At 42.1% G+C, this 16,934-nt stretch overlaps 2 protein-coding genes across 2 annotated transcripts in view; one reads left to right on the top strand and one right to left on the bottom strand.

The window, feature by feature from the left end:
• Positions 1 to 16,934, bottom strand: part of LOC147023008 (growth arrest-specific protein 6-like) — a 140,097-nt gene that overhangs the window by 19,357 nt on the left and 103,806 nt on the right. The window contains exons 11-13 of the mRNA XM_085888016.1: positions 10,765 to 10,911; positions 3,527 to 3,701; positions 3,220 to 3,383 (exon numbers count right to left, since the gene is read on the bottom strand). Of these exons, the coding sequence (XP_085744142.1) occupies positions 3,220 to 3,383; positions 3,527 to 3,701; positions 10,765 to 10,911 (486 nt within the window). The remainder of the gene's footprint in view (positions 1 to 3,219; positions 3,384 to 3,526; positions 3,702 to 10,764; positions 10,912 to 16,934) is intronic.
• LOC147023009 (uncharacterized) lies at positions 13,063 to 14,286 on the top strand. Its single transcript, XM_085888023.1, has one exon. It carries the CDS (start codon positions 13,197 to 13,199, stop codon positions 14,178 to 14,180), a length of 984 nt encoding a protein of 327 aa, XP_085744149.1. The 5' UTR covers positions 13,063 to 13,196; the 3' UTR covers positions 14,181 to 14,286.

Genomic DNA, 16,934 nt, shown 5'->3' on the forward strand with positions numbered 1-16,934 from the left:
TTCCTTGTTGGCAGATAAGCTGATATATTGTTTCCAGTTTTGGGGCAGTTTCACTTCTCTTTTGTCAATACGTCACCTGATTGGTCGAATCGACCCCATCCGCTGTTCCCTTGTGCCGCTTTTGATCGACAAGTCATTGTATCTGTCAAATAAAACATCTACTCTACAACATGTGGCACTGTAATTGTTCAATACCTTGGTTACGAATGTGTCAGCCAAGTCTCCAAATATCTTTGCACCATCTGGTTTTCCAGTTTGTTGAATTAGTGCTGGTCCATATATTACTACACCATCTATTACTACAAATGACTTCTTGTCACTCTTTGCAATCTCACTTTTTACATCCACATCCTCAATCAGTCGTCTAGCTCGGTCTGCCTTATTTCATTTGAAATTGGTAGATGCAAGGGAAAGTGGGACTGGACTCAATTCATGTTCTAAAATGCTTTTCATGTCAATTTCCTGACAACCCTGAGATGCAACTAATAGTCTTCTTAGAAGATCTCTGTCAGCCTTTATGGTCTTCTCTTTACCTCCACCATCTCGGACTTTGACATGGTACATGCTCTCTCGCGTTTTTGGTTTATGGCGCTTCATTTTTGAATAAAAGTCCTCTAACTTTTCCTTGAGTCGCGCTGTGACAAACTCCTCCAAGGCCTTCTCTCCCATGGATTCAGCATTGATTAGAGCGCTGGCTATATCATCAGGTGCCAAATCTGATGTGGTGATGACAACAAGTTCATTGAACAAACTGTCAAAGACTTGGAAGCGCTCCAGTTCATGGACCAACTTCTTCGTATCAGATTCGTCACGTTCTGGTCGAGCAGGTCCAGGTTATTGGTTTTCACCAGTCACTGTTTGTATCATCAATATCCATGTTAAACATTTTAAATGTGGCATCACATATGGCAGATTTTTCACTCAGAGTTAAACACCATTTGTCCCTTGCAGAATCAATCCTTGTGATCCAAACTAATCCTCCATATACCTTGGCCACTCTGTTTATGTGCTCTAAGGCTTGGTCTGTTGCAACCTGACAAAACTTCGATTCTGAACGCTTGATGGAGAATTGTCCATTTTCAAATTGGCGCTGGACCATGGGTGCCGTCTGTGGGAGGCTGCGCATCTCCGCAAGGTAGATTGTGCCCCAACGTGCATAATTTGTGCAATCGTATTGATGGAACTTTGGTAACATCTTTGCAAATGACTCCAGGTGCAGACTCCAATTTCCTTCTCGGTCTGCTCGAATGAAAGCCAACAGTGTGAATACCATATCCATATACTGTCTCCACAGCACATACGTTTTCTTGTTGACGTTACTTTCGTCAAACTGATCAATCAATTTAAACATTTCCAACATGAGACCCACAAGGTGTTCATAATCATGATCGGGTTTTTCATCATGAATCCATTTTCTGGAATGAAAGAAGAAAATTCAAAAATTAAAATGTCTATTTATATTTGAGTTGAAAATCAATCTTTTTTAACAATAAACATTAAAAAAAAAAATTGATACTCCCTCCAGGGATTTACAATGGACCATTTCAAAGGTTCATTGAGTGGCTATTACCCATGATTTACACCCAGCAGACATGTCTTTATGGCAATGCCTTCTATGATAATGCACAGATACATAAATTATCCATATGGTGCATCTTCATGATGATAGTTACCTTAGTTGCACTTCACTTAGTTCTGAATTTACATCTAAATGAGATGACCCCTCAACTCACAGAGACTATTGCATCATGGCTCATGCACAAGTTTCTGATTTGTTGTCTGTTATTATGGCATTGTATATCTATAGCTCATTATGTGATTGAAGAAACAGATTTAATAAACCAACCTTCCTCGCAATTGTATCCATCAAAGTCATGTAAATGAGATATATTTTGAAAGATCGAATAATAGAATGACAATAATGCACTTTCACTTCAGTGAACTCAACAGCAAAGGTGCCCTCTGTTGACTGAAAGCAACACTTTTATGGGAGAATTTATTATTTTGTTGCTCTTGAATAAATTGTTGCAGCAAGCATTTTTTAACTAAGAAAAAAAAATAAAAAAAATCGACCATTATGCATGTGCTGTGGGCCCCAACACATAATTTAGGTTTAAAGGGGTCCAAATACCTCCCTTTCCCCCGTACCCCTTGCATCCACTTCCATCTTCATCTCATAGGGCCCAAATATGCAAACGACATGAACTGTGGTATCCATGTGATCCTTGCTGAAAATAAAGTTGACAAATCCGAAATTCAGATTTTTCTGATTTTCGGGAAAAAGGGGCCAAATTTGACCCTCTTTAATTCATACCCCTTTTAAGACGAAGTAAGACGTTTTTCAAAAACTGCCCACATATGTCTACTTCAAAACAATATTTGTTTTAAAGAGCTATATTTAATATTAATATTTCTTCTGGGGTTTAAACTAAGCAGTAGCCTAAATTTAGGGGTTTTAAGGGTCACATGACATTTTGGACCCTGGAGCCCTTAATAATCACCTGATTGAAATGTTTTACTATCAACTTGAAGCTAATGTTTGTAGCTACAAGATAAGTGGTCATTTGCTGCTTTGTGACTATTGGCTAATTAGTAATGAGCAATAATGTAAATCGCCAGCCCACATTTTGGACAATTTTCCAAATTGTATTTTTTGGGATAAGGATGAATTTAAGACCCTTTTCGGAGAAATCTGGGGTGGCCTCCACCCTGGTCCAAAGCACCACCCCATGGCCTAACCATCCATGGTGAATGCCAGCTTCTAATATGAAATGATTTTAAAAATGTTATTTTCTGGTTTTGCCTCCCTGCTATTATACCTTGTAGTCATTCGCAGATCCTGTGGACAGTTTGTACTACTGTGTGTGACTTAATCAGCACTTTCAAGGTTATACCTTGTGTTTTGGATTTTTGACTTTGCACATAACGTCAGACCCAAGGAGTCTGCAAATACTGTGTTCACAGACTAATCAACTTGTTTTCTCGCTGAGTTCCATGTGTGCTCTTTGTACTTTGGGAGGTGCTAGCTTTCTTCTTGTTGTGATTTAATTTTGGCATGAGTGTAATGTTGAATGGTTCTGTATCCACAACTTCATGTGACTCCATCCAGGCTTTTGATTTATTTGCTGCCCTGCTTTCACATACATTCTGCATGTCAACGGTTTGTGGTGGCCATACCAATGTAGTTATCAACAAGGTGTGGTGTGTTGCACTACATGCCTGGAATGGTGTTTGCAGGACGTTGTTCATGGTATTGCTGAGGGCCAGCGAAAAAAGAACATCACGATTGTAATTCACGACGGACAACAACACACCGGTCTCTGATGCAGCTCGAAAATGCATCTTTATTTTGATCGCCCAGGCCGGATTGATATGGTCTGGAGCTGGATATCCAAAAACAGGAAAGGATGAGAGATTAGCAGAGTACAAAATGGGGAGGGAGGGATATGGGTACAGGAAGTAAAACAAGGAAACAAAGAAGAGCAGACTGATTATTCAATTAAATATCCATTCATTTTGTTTAAACCATTCATGTTGGGAAGGTGGAAAGCAGCAAGATGCCCTCCAGGAAAGTAGGTCCCATGCTCTACATATTGCAGGCACGGCCGCCGGCCCAACCCTGCAGGAGGTAGTGGAGAGCTGGGCTCTTCCTTACCCATCCAGCTCCATTGACGAAGACAGGCATCCAACCTCGGATTCAACTACTCATGGAAGAAAATAAGAGAAGAGTTTATTGAAAGATAGAGGAATTTTATGGTGAAGATTAAGGACAAATCGAAACAACAGACAGAATAACAGAAGACTCAAGATCATTATAGGCAAGGCATTCGAAACAGTACAATATATTGGGCCACTCGAGAAAAAGATACATGACGACAACAGCCGTTTAAAATTCTAACTACAACACTGTCCCAACAATAGCTCCTGACAACCAATGGTATTGCTGCTGGCCATTCAGTTAAAATGTAGAGCAGGAAAGTCAGTGACCTCATGGTTCGAGTGCCGAAATCTAGAAGGTTGGAGGTTTGAACCCCAGCTGAGTCATGTCAAAAACTTTAACCAAAATGGCACTCAATGGCGTCATGAGTCAACCGATATGCCTCCACCGACATTATTACATCATTATACATACTGATACTAAGTTTGATTAAAATCCCTTCAGCTGTTCTCAAATATCACAATTTTCGCTGACATGACCTCTGAACTGTGACCTCTTGACCCCAAAATCGAATTGGTTCATCTTTACATCCTGATATGTACCGGTATTTGCATCAAGTTTGGTAAAAAAATCCCTTCAGCTGTTCTCCAATATCACATTTTGACTGAACATGACCTTTGACCTCTTGACCCCATAATCTAATCAGTTTATGTCAACATCATGATACATACTTGTACCAAGTTTGACTTCGTTCCCTTCAGATGTTCTTACGTTATCGTGGTAACAAAAACATAGCACAGACTCTGACCTTTCACCTTTGACCTCTTGATGCCGCCATCAAATCAGTTCATCTTTGCATCATACTGCATTCCAAGTTTGGTAAAAATCCCATCACTGGTTCACAAGTTAGCACAGTACCAATTTTTGCCTAACATGACCTCTGACCTTTTGACCCCAAAATCTAATCATTTAATCCTTATATCATTATAATACTTGTACCAAGTTTGACTTTGATCCCTTCAGCCATTCTTAAGTTACCATGGTAACGAAAACCTATCATTGATGCCCAGACAGCTGGATGGACAACCTGAAAACAAACTTCGCTTTCATGAGGTGGAAGCAGTGAGTCGCTGCAACTTCGAACAACATGTGGAAAAATCCCCGAACAGGAAGTCAAATCAATTTTACTGAAGTCATATATCAGTCTATGACTTTCCCTATAACACGATAAATCTTCTTCATAACCGCATTGGACAGCGTTTGATTGAGAATGCAAACTGTGCTGAACATTATAATGTGGATGCATTCAAGATATTGAGTAGAGAACGAAGTATAACACATCTCCAAATACCAGAAGTGATTTATCTATTCCATGGACCCTATGTTATGTCGGCAAAAAGAGTACGTCCACTCGCTTCGCTTATCTGTGCAAAGAAGAAGAACACCAACTCGTCTCATGATCACAGATGTTGATGAAGAAGATTCCACAATAGCCTTAGCAGCTCCGCCTCAGACTCTGCAACCTCCAATTGGAGAGCGGAATAGGCTCCTCCCACCGAGACCATTGGGAGGTGATGACATCAGTCGCGAACGTCCAATCACAATTGACTTTGTTGATAGGCGTCTATTAGACTGTTGGTGGTGGTGGTCGTATGGCAGCTTAGCTGCCGGGGTAGCTATCATTTCTTGAAGCGTGGCTGTGTCACTGATGCATGCCCCTCTACCAGTACACACACTGGAACTGGTACTCATTTCGCCGACCTCGGAAGGATGACAGGCTGAGTCAACCCCCTGGTGTATTCATTCAGTGGCCGATGGGGCTTGAACTCAGGACTCGAGGATCCCAAGCCGCCACCCAAACCACTGAGCCAACACCAGGCTCTATTAGACTGTTCATCATTACTCACTCACATTTATGCGAATTTCACCTGAAGAGAGCACAAGAAAAAGCTTTGTAGTTTTCTTTTATTATTATGATTACTTTTATTATTACTAGTGCGGGCCCGGAGGTGCGTGCCCGTAGGTGAGTGCCAGTATGTGCAGCCAATCTCTCTCAAACCTCGAAAAGGCACATCCGTGGGTCCCCAGCAATATTCCTGGCAAGTTTCAATCGTGCAAAAGAAGTAAAAAAAAATAATAATAATAAACATTAATTGTGACGTCATAGCACCGTGTCTTGTCATTGGATTGGTAAATAAATGGCCATAACTTTGGAAGCACTTGTCCGATTAATATTAAACCTTGAAAAGGCACATCCTCAGGGCCCCATCAATATGTACCTGGAAAGTTTCAATTTGATCGGACCAGTGGTTGTCGAGAAACAGCGGTCACAGACACACAGAGATTGCTGGAATTATAGATAGATGAGTACGTGGCCCGTACGTGGAAAAAATTTAAAAAAAAAAAAAACGCGAGCCAGGAACAACAACCACACAGGCCGTTCCTTCGCTCTCGTGTGCCTGTACGTGCGTGGCCGAACGATTATTCGCAATTTAGTTTTAATGGCCAATTATTCAATTAGCGCAAACGTATTTTGCCTTTTCGCAAGGAAAAACACAAATAGTGGAGCAAATAAGTGTGATTTTTTTGGCAGAATCATTCAAATGGTGATACAAGCAGGACATTTGGTACGAACGTTCCTTCAGGGTCACTCTGCAAGAAAAAAGTGCTTGCGACGTGGATTTTCAACATGGCGACCATTTTTTCCAAGATGGCCACCAGGGTATGAAAAAACAACAACTTTAAACCATAAAAATCGGCAGAGATCTTGGATTTATTTCATCTTGATGTCGATTTATAGGTTGTTGTCCTTGCTGGAGCTGATTCTTGAGTGTATTGATCTATTTCATGAACCAATAAATCAATTTTAGGACTTATGTAACAATAAAGAAGTGAAATGACAACTATTGTGCAGGCTTCGAATACAAGTAAATTGGTTCTCATCGCGTTATAGACGGGGACGGTTAGAATTGTTGGAGATCTTGAACAGAGCTTGTATTTTAATTGCTCAAAATAGTTATTGCCCCTCCAAAGGACTGCTCATGCCAGGGAAGCAAAGAGGATGAGCTCTCTTTGCCTACGAAATGCCCCAAATGGCAAGCGAAACAAAGCCTCTGGCAGTCAAGCTCCAACTCCAGCCTTCTCGTGGTGGGGGTGTTTCCACAAATAGTGGTGGTGCGAAAGGCAAATCTCTGGCGCCTGAAAACCAGACAGCTCTGGGCAGATGAAGCTCATGAGGAGATGGAAAACTCCAAAATAAAACCACTTGCGACCGAAACGCAGCCACAAGGATCTATAGGACCCTGACACATTGTAACCATCAATGGTGGTGGACACCAGCAAAAACACAAAAAAGAGAATGCATGTCATGCACTACCAGGGCACACTGGTGGCATACACTGCTGTGCAACTCAGCATGGGGTTCAATGTCGGCTAAACCGTGGGTTTAGTATCCCAAATGCTATCTAATGAACCCCTCAGATGTTCGATAGCCACACCTGAACCGACAGGATGTGCTAGCGCGGGAGAGCCGAGCCAAGGATAACAGGGGTTTTACATGTAGTTATCCGGATGGTGTACAGATCACACAGGGTTTAAATGGCATTGAATGAACGATAGGGCTAGGTGTATGGCAAACGCATGAACCTAGCTGTATCCCATACATCAAACTGCACGAAGGCAAGGTGGTAAAAGGATAAACCCTTGACCTTGCCATTGCTAGTCACAAATTATGGATACTCAAGCAAAATCAAAACCACAAACAAACTGGAGGAAATGTTGCCTCTGTCAGAAGGACACAGAGGAAAAGTTAATGTCACCACTAAGTTCATTGCAAAGGGAACAGGACTATGCTGGTTATACCAACATTGCAAACAATGTGCCATTGTTTCATGCCATCAACGATATGCCGATTCCACTTAATCCAGCCAGAATAGATGAAGGTGATGGTATAGAAGACACACTGGTGCGAAACAGAGCAAAATATCACCAAAGCTGTAGATTGTTGATCAAAAACACAAAGCTAAAAGGACACAGAAGAGAGTGACTGCAAGTACTTCTACATGCAGAGAAGAAAACCGCAGTAAGAGGCAAAGAACATCAGATCCACCAAAACCTTCATCAGTATGCTTTTTGTGTGAAGAAGAGGCCGAAACATCAACTGTACGACAAGCAATGACAATGCAATTGAATGAAAGACTCAATGAGTGTGCCAGGACTCTGAATGATGGAAAGCTCCTCGCAAAGCTCAGTGCCGGCGAAGCTATTGCGCTGGAGTTGAAATATCATCCTGCTTGCCTGGTAGTTGTATACAATTGAGAACGAGCCCATCATAATTTGAGTAAGCAAGAACAGAGCTGCAAAAGCCAGGTAAAGAGTTATACCCCATTGCTTTTTCAGAACTTATCATCTACATCACTGACACCAGAACTGCCACCGAGGGAACAGATCGTTATATTTCGGCTTGCAGATTTAGCTTCACTGTACAAGCAGAGATAAGAGCAACTCGGTGTATACTCTCCTGATGTCAACTCAACAAGGTAAAAGGAACAGTTACCCTCACGTATTCCCGAGCTTGAAGCGCATCAGAAAGGACGTGATGTCCTGATAGCATTCAAAAATGACATAGGCTCAGTTCTCGCTGATGCTAGTAAATATGGTGAAGCTATTCACTTAGCTAAAGCTGCTGTTATCATACGTAAAGAGATGCTTAATCACAAGACAAAATTCAATGATCAGTTCGAGAAAAGATATGGTGAAGAATCAATTCTTCCATCACTTCTGCAGTTTGTGTGTAATATCGAACATGGTGTCGATATTAAGTCACATCTGAAACATGGTTTCGTAAAATCAGACTTAGCTATTGCACAACTGTTGCAGTACAACTGCTACACAAAGTACAGAGAAGGATCAGCAATCCACCGGCATTCTAAATACCATGAGACACCATTTGCTGTATACATTGGGATGATAGTGTTTGCCAAGACGAAAAAACGACAACTTATTGACAAGCTTCATGAGAATGGTATCAGCATTTCGTACGACAGGGTATTAGAAATATCTGCCCAGTTAAGCGAATCTGTTGAAAACCAGTATGTGGAAGAAGGAGTTGTGTGTCCAACAGTTCGACATAAGCGAATTTTCAACACCTCTGCTCTGGACAATATTGATCACAATCCAACAGCAACCACAGCTAGTACATCCTTTCATGGTACAAGCATTTCAATGTTCCAGCATCCAAGTTCGGAAAACAGAGGAGAAGTACGTGCCCCGCCCAAAGTTGTGGACAGCAGGGCAGACATGGAATGTATGTGATGAAGCGTCAGTAATCTTCACGAAACTCAGTCAGTGCCCATCAAAGATTGAGGAATCTGATCTAGAAATCCTGGAGAAATTTGTGGTCCTGATGTATGACGGATCAAGTTCAGTTGCGTCAGTGAATGAGGCGGGCTTGCTCTCTTTGCACGAAAGCAGAGGTCATATGATTTAATTCCACCAACACAAGGAGCACTCACGGAACATGCCAAGCGAGCTGCATATCAATCAGGACACATTTGGAGCCAGGCAATAATCCGCCAGGCAGAAGCTCAGTGTCCGTCCGAGTGGAGTTGGTTCAAAAAAGATGACTCGTGGAAGGTCTTCTGTACTGCCCTTGCTCCCATAGCTAAAAGCTGCCAGGAGTTAACGAAATGTGGATGCAAGACACAATGTAGTGGAAGGTGCAAATGCTATCGTTACAGACTAAGTTGTACCCCACGATGCAGTTGTTCTTGTCAGACCTAATCAGAACAATGAACATTGTAGTGCAGAAAAACATGGTGGCCATCTTGGAAAATGGCCACCATATTGAATTTTAAGTGGCTGGTAGTTGTATTTCATAAAGTGACCTAAAATAAATATTTCTGCCAAATTTCATGCTTGTATCATTCTTTGAACGATTGTTATTATTATCTGTTCTTATTTTGGGTGGTCGTCTGGTGGCCATCTTGGAAAATGGCGGCCATGTTGGAATTTCAAGTGGCGAGCACTTTTTTCTCAAAAAGTAACATAAAATAAATATTCCTGCCAAGTTTCATGCTTGTATCATCATTTGAACGATTGATTTTGTATATCTGCTCCACTAACAGAGAAGAGAAGAGAAGAGAAAAAAAAGAAAAAAACGTGTATACAAAAAACAAAACAACTTTCAAACAACTACACAGGCCGTTCCTTCGCTCTTGTAAATGACGACTGGATTGGGGCATTGTGTTTTTCCATAAATGCGCATAAGAAATCGAGAAATTATTAGAATACACAAAGTCATCACTCTCCGGAAGTCCGTACGTTGTAACCCGTAATGGGGAACGCAGCTGAGGTTCTCTTCCCCCATCGGCCACGCCTTACGCAGCAACGTGTCTTGTCATTGGTTGGTAAATAAATGGCCATAACTTGGGAAGCACTTGTCCGATTAATATCAAACCTTCAAAAGGCACATCCACAGGGCCCCAGCAATATACCTGGCAAGTTTCAATTAAATCAGACCAGTGTTTGTCGAGAAACAGCGGTCACACACACACACACACACACACACACACACACACACACACACACACACACACACACACACACACACACACACACACACACACACACACACACACACACACACACACACACACACACACACACACACACACACACACACACACACACACTGCTGGAATTATAGATAGATGAAGTCAAAATATCTGTGGTGTCTCTGTCACTGCTGTTGGTGTACAGTATTTCCCCACTCTCCACTGTTTCATTCCAGCTCTTCCAGCAGTTTTGACTTCTTACAAAAACAAATGGACTGTCCAAAAATGATTGTAAAGAAAACCACTCCATGAGCCTTTTGACTCAAATCATGTTCTCTTGTTGAAATTCCAGTGGGGGAGGAAAAGGGTGGAAAGGCCTCAAAATTTGGGTCATATCAAAAGGAAAATGCTGGGTCAGGAATTGTAAATGCTTATGTTGTAAAGTGCCTCGTCACAGTCATTATTATCAAAAGCATGTTGATTGATGGGATAATTGTTATGATGAAATAAATGAGAGAGATACCGACGGTTGTTGATGCAAACACCACTCACATTGTCCTTTATAACAGCAGATTGAGGCAGACCCCCAACGTAGACTTTTACCTCCTCCACCCCAGGTTCATTCTTTAGTTTCAAAGTCAGCACCTGCTGCTGAGCGACATACACCTTGATCCTTTGTTGTGTGCGCTCCAGCTGGATCTGAGGCACCATAATCATCATCAGCATCGTCTGTATTGTCCTTAGAATCAATTTCAGACAAAGTGGTGTGAGCAACAACTATTGTTTGTAGCTTTCCTGTCGGCTTTAAAAAAAAAAAAAAAGATCGAGACCCATGGAAGGGTAAGTTGACAAAGAGCAAAAGGGCAACAAAGTGACAATTTCACCACAGTTGAACACAATAAGCAAGAGGATGAATTACCGTAACAAGAACAAAAGGAGAGGAAGGAGGATGGAAGGAAACAATACCATGTGAGTCAGAAAGTAGATTAGGTAGGGTAAGTGTGCTTCCAAAATAATTGTGGGTAGAGGGACATGGCATGAGGTGGTTGTTCACTTCCTGCTTGAAGCCGTGGAAGGAAGAGTATGACTGAACAGCATCAAGATGGTGGTTTACCATGTGGGAGAAAAGCGGAACAAAAGGAGTTGAGACGTGCAGTCAGCCTGAATTTTGGGAGTTTAACCAAAATGGGGTAACTGTAAGAATAAGTGCACTCTGGAGTTTTGAGAGAGTGCTGGAAGACTATTGGAGCAGAGGGAGTTTGAACGGAGAAGAAATGGAAACAAACCAAAAAAAACCAGACAGCCTCTGCCCAATCGGTGATGTGAGAGTGAAAGGCCTTTGCTTTGGCCTCATGTGTAGGAAGAGTCAATGGCGTTGAGAGCTTTAGATTCCACAAAATTCACAACAGGTAGATGTAACTCTGGGACACAAGCCTCTTGGAGAAAGCTCCATTGAGCTGCAGACAAAGGCCTTGTAAGCTGTGAGAAGTTCTGATTTTTCAAGGAATAACTTGGAAAGGTGGAGGATGCCAAATCTACGACTGGCTTTTGAGACCAGCTTTGCAACGTGGTCGGCCCAGGAGAGATTATGGCTGATGGTGATTCCGAGAAGTACCGTAAAATAGACTGAACCTCATCCAGTGGATGACCATGGAAATAGAGAGGTGGATACTTTGCCTATCCTTTCGGGATGGTGGGGTGAGACTGGGAGATTTGCTGAGATTGAAAAATGTTCCATTTATCAGACGAACATCTAATCAATTCTAGATCAGCGAAGAGTGATTTAGCTGCTGTTAGGGTTAGCATTGGGTCAGGTATAATGAAGGATTTGGAAGTTCGACTTGTGAAAACATGAATCTGGGCTAAAAATAGAATACCCAGCTCATTAATTATTTTCTCGGAAAAGAACACTACAGGTAAATTAATAAATTGTTGTACCACAGCACAAAGTGTAGCCCAAGACCACTCCCAAAAGGGACCCTGAAATGGAGTTAATTGGTCAAATCAATGACCTAATTGACAATGCCACTGATTGGCCTGGGAACAAAAAGTTCTGGAAGTCTGATTGTGGCATAAAATGTGATGAGAAAGAGCACAAAGTCTTGGAGGTCATCAGAAAGACAGAGAGCATTTGGAGCTGCACGAGCGTGACAGAAGAAAGAGCAGTATGACTCAACTATATGGATCAATCATCAGTGAAAGATTGAGGCTAAATAGGCCCCCAGGACCTTTTCCATTCTGACAGTTGTGAACTGCTGTAGCTGCATGGCTAGCTGAGCATGTCATAGTGTTTCCAGTGCAAGCTTTGGACAACGTTGTGATCTTGAACTACATCACTACCACTGCTGAATTCAAGGGACTGAGGTGGGGCCTTATTTTCTGCCCAGGCTTTTGCCAACTTTCTTTTTGCCCAGGGCATTGCCATTTTGTTAAAGGGACTTTCCCAGTCCTTAGTTCGAATTAGTTCGAGAACTAATGCTTGAGGAAGTCCATGGATCATGGATGACACATCATCTGAGACAAAGTCTGTTCTTTCTTGTTGTGAAATTGGTGGAGTAGTACTTAGTGCAAAGTATTGGTTGCCTATGGTTTTCTTGGTATTCTTTGAATAACAGATCATAGACGGGTCAATATACAACCAGAACAGCCATACCCCAAAAAAATTGCAAATTTTTGTTTTATTGCATTTCCTTATATTTTAAGACTTACTGAAGAACATATCAAAAGTTGGACAGAAATGGACCATGGGAAAGTAAAAATTTTTGACATGATAAAAATGTCACAAAACCATGCACGATTCACTAAGTCGAAAACGAACCACTTTGCAGATTATTCCATAGTATGTTTCCTCCTAATATATATCTTACATAAATATCTCGGTTTCAGGGGTGGAGAATGCTCTGATGGCATTCAATGTATATGGCCAATGTAAATTGACTGCATGCTTCTAAAAGATCTCATTTTTGTATTTTCAGAGATAGAAAATGAACTCTTTATATGGTAAAGAGACCTGCCCTTTATGCCAAAGGGAATTGGACTGTGAGGAAACAGTATTAGTTCGTGAGAAAGGAGCAGAAGGCATCAACCGTGCAAGTGCCGAAAGGGGTGTTGACATCAGAATTCTAGCTGGTACCAGTGTTCACAAATCATGCCGAGTGAATCACATAAACAAAAAGGACATTGCTTTAACCAAGAAGGATCATGCGGAATCAGATCCATCAGTCAAGAGGAGTGCTCGCATTTCCCTGGGACCATATGACAGTAAAACACATTGCCTTTTCTGCGGCACTGAAGTTAAGGAAGAGGACCCAAAGCGAGGCCATGCAGAAACAGCCAGTTTTGGCTACGTGAAGACTGACGCATTTGTTAAAACTATATCAGTTCATTGCAAAACAAGGAGCGATGAATGGGCCATTGCTGTTCAAGGCCGCATTGAATATTTTGAGGGTGATCTCCATGCAGCTGACTGTGTGTACCACAAGTCCTGCAACATTAATTTTCACACAATGCGAGACATTCCACAATGGTTCAAGCCGACTGAGTCAAACAAGAGACGAAAAATGGGAAGGCCTAAGGACAGTGACCAGAATGAGGCTTTCGATAAGGTGTGCTCTTTTCTTGAAGACAATGATGAGGAACAGTTAACAATTACAGACCTCGTGGCTAGAATGGAACAATACCTGGGCGATAGTGAATCCAATGCATATGGGAACCAATACATGAAGGAACAGCTTAAAAAACGATATGGTGAATCTATATTCATGGCAGAGGGTAGAGGCTTAAAAGACATTGTGACATTCAGAGAAAAAACGTCCCAGATCCTCCGTGAACACAACAATGCACCACGAGAAGATTATGAAGAAGCACAAAAACGTGCAATTCTTCAGACTGCTGCAAAACTAATAAAAAGTGACATAAAACAACAGTTGCACCACATGGGGATACATACCCAACTACTGCAGACCTAAGCCTTACTGCTGCATTGGGGTATGTCCCAGCTAGCCTGTGATTCTTGCTGCAGAATCTTTTGGTCAGGAAAGATACATCTAGGGAGGTTGCTGGTATTGGACAAGCAGTCATCCAAGCAGTGCGTCCAAGGGCTGTAATTGCACCATTGCAGCTTGGTCTTGCAGTGCAAATGCATCACTGGTATAGGTCTCGTTTCTTGATAGATAGTCTATCAACCTTTGGCTTTTCCTCATCTTACTCCGAAGTGCAACAGTTCGAAGTAAATGCAGCCTCTTCTCTTGCTCCGGATGTATTTGGAGGTGACACCGACATTCTTGATACATCCTTGTTATTTGCTGGAGACAATGTGGACCACATCATAACGTTGGATGGAAAGGGTACCTTTCATGGGATGGGCATGATAGCAGCTATTACACCAGGGCGGCAATCTAGCCACATCATATCTAGAAAGAAAATGTCTGACAGGAAGCTCGTCGAACTGACGAAGATCAATATAATAGATTACCGCTATGCAGAGCACATCAACCGCAACCTCAAATTTCAGCCCCTCCCTTTGTTATCAATTTGTGATCGCACAATTGACATATTATGGGAGATGTCATTTTGCTTCAAAAAAAGAGTGCAGCAAATTGGCAAGGCATGATGCACTTTCTGCATGAGGAGTGTGATCACCCAGGGTAAGCCTCAATACAGTTTCTCCCAATGATTGATATGAACCCAGGTGACAAAACCTGCATCTTGTCAACTCTTGATTACCTGAGCAAACTTGCATCAAAACACAACATGCCAGCAATCATCACATTTGACCAACCGCTGTTTTGGAAGGCTTCTGAGATAGTGAATGCTCTTCCTGCTGATAACCCAATCCATAATGCAGTGCTACTGCTTGGGAGCTTCCACACATTAATGAATTTGTTGGGTGCCATTGGAAGATTGATGGATGAAAGTGGACTGAAAGAGATCCTGGAAACAGTGTATGGTCAAAATGCTGTTGTGCACATGCTGAGTGGGAAGGCGGTGCAACGTGCTTTTCGTGGCCATTTGCTTGTGGATCAGTGTCTGACACGTCAGGTTGTTGGCAAGATTGTGGAAGTTGACCCTGGGTTTCAAGAACAAGTGGCAGAACTGGAGCGACTGCACATTTCCCTGGAGACTGTCGAAAGTGACACTATAGAGTCTGTGTTGCAATCAGAGTGCATTCATTTCATTGACAATAGATTGAATCAGGAAAGGAATAAACTTGCAAAGCACTCGAAAACCAGTGCACTTTGGATCAACTACCAGCGTATGTTGGGAATTGCAAGGGCACTTGTGGCAGCTGATCGGACGGGGTCCTGGGAGATGCATCTCCAAGCCATATCAGCTTGCTTGCCGATATTTGCAGCTGCTGGCCATCCCAATTACCTGAAGTCAGCTCGACTCTATCTCGAGAAGATGCTTGCGTTAGAGGATGACAACCCTGAGGTTCATCAGAAGTTCCAATCTGGTTATCATGTAATCCGGCGCAGTGACCAATACTGGACTGGCCTAGGCTCTGATCTTGTGATAGAATAGACATTAATGCGCTCACTGAAAAGCCAAGGGGGGCTGACTCGAGGAAGTGGGATGTCAGAGAACCAGAGAGCAGTTTGGACTCTGTCTTCAACCATATCATCCTCCTACAACCTTGCTATGCAAGAACTGACCTCGAGTAGCTACTCAACAAGTGAACAACATAAAGAGTTGACAACATCCAGGGTGAGTCGAGATGAAGCTGATCGTGGCAAAGTTGCCGAAAAACTGGACAGCTTCACACCATTTTCTGATGACAAGTCATTGCGCAATATCATCACAGGGGTTACTGCAAATGAGGATGTCAATGTTCATGACCTATTTAGTCCGGGAGCCAACCGATCAAAATTAAAAAAAAAATTGCCCGGTCTGCTATAAAATTTTTGTGTTGATTTTCATAAAGAGACACCCTTTGAGTATATGAAAACCAATGTTGGCAATGGTGAAACTCTTGCGCAACAACACAGTCAACACTTTTGCGAGCCCCCTCTGATAACAAAATGTTGGCAAAAGCGAAGATGTAGGATGGGGGTAGGGGTAATTCATATTGTCCTAAAATCATAACCACTAAACCTATATACACAAATGACCCCTCATATTAAAGAGGAGTTCATTTCCTATATCACAATTGGTGTAGATTTAACCTACCTTCAATTGACAAGGTTATATGTCAAACAACAAGAGATTTATGTAACTCAGAAATGCTTGACTATCAATGGGGTCAGGAACAAGAACATACTTTTACATGCCATGGTTTTAAGGAAGATAAAATTAGAAATGGATTAACACAATATTGTGACATGAAACATCCTCTTCAGAGGAAGAGTCACTCTCTGAAACAACTCCACCACATGAACCTCTCTGACCAAGGCATATGCATGTCACTCAGCAAGGCACAGCAGCCTTTTTGCATGAACATCGTTTCAGACATTTGGATAATTTGCACATGCAAGACACCGTTTTGTCTATGTTTGGCTTGGCTGGCTTAGACATGAGAATTGGGACCAGTTTTCCATTGATAAGGGTTCTGCCAAATGTTGGGGCTGGGGGAAGTGCTCGGTCACTGAGATGTGCACGTCTATACAGAAGCAATTGATACAATGCTCTTAAAACAAGGAAGTAAAACGCATCTTCTGTTGCTGGCAGTGACCTAAGGTCTAATTTTGAAGAGACAAACATATGCTGCCTGAGGGTATCCAAAC

This window comes from Eptatretus burgeri, chromosome 7, assembly GCF_056783735.1.
Source record: "Eptatretus burgeri isolate ZD-2024b chromosome 7, Ebu_testis_v1, whole genome shotgun sequence".
Taxonomy (NCBI): domain Eukaryota; kingdom Metazoa; phylum Chordata; class Myxini; order Myxiniformes; family Myxinidae; genus Eptatretus; species Eptatretus burgeri.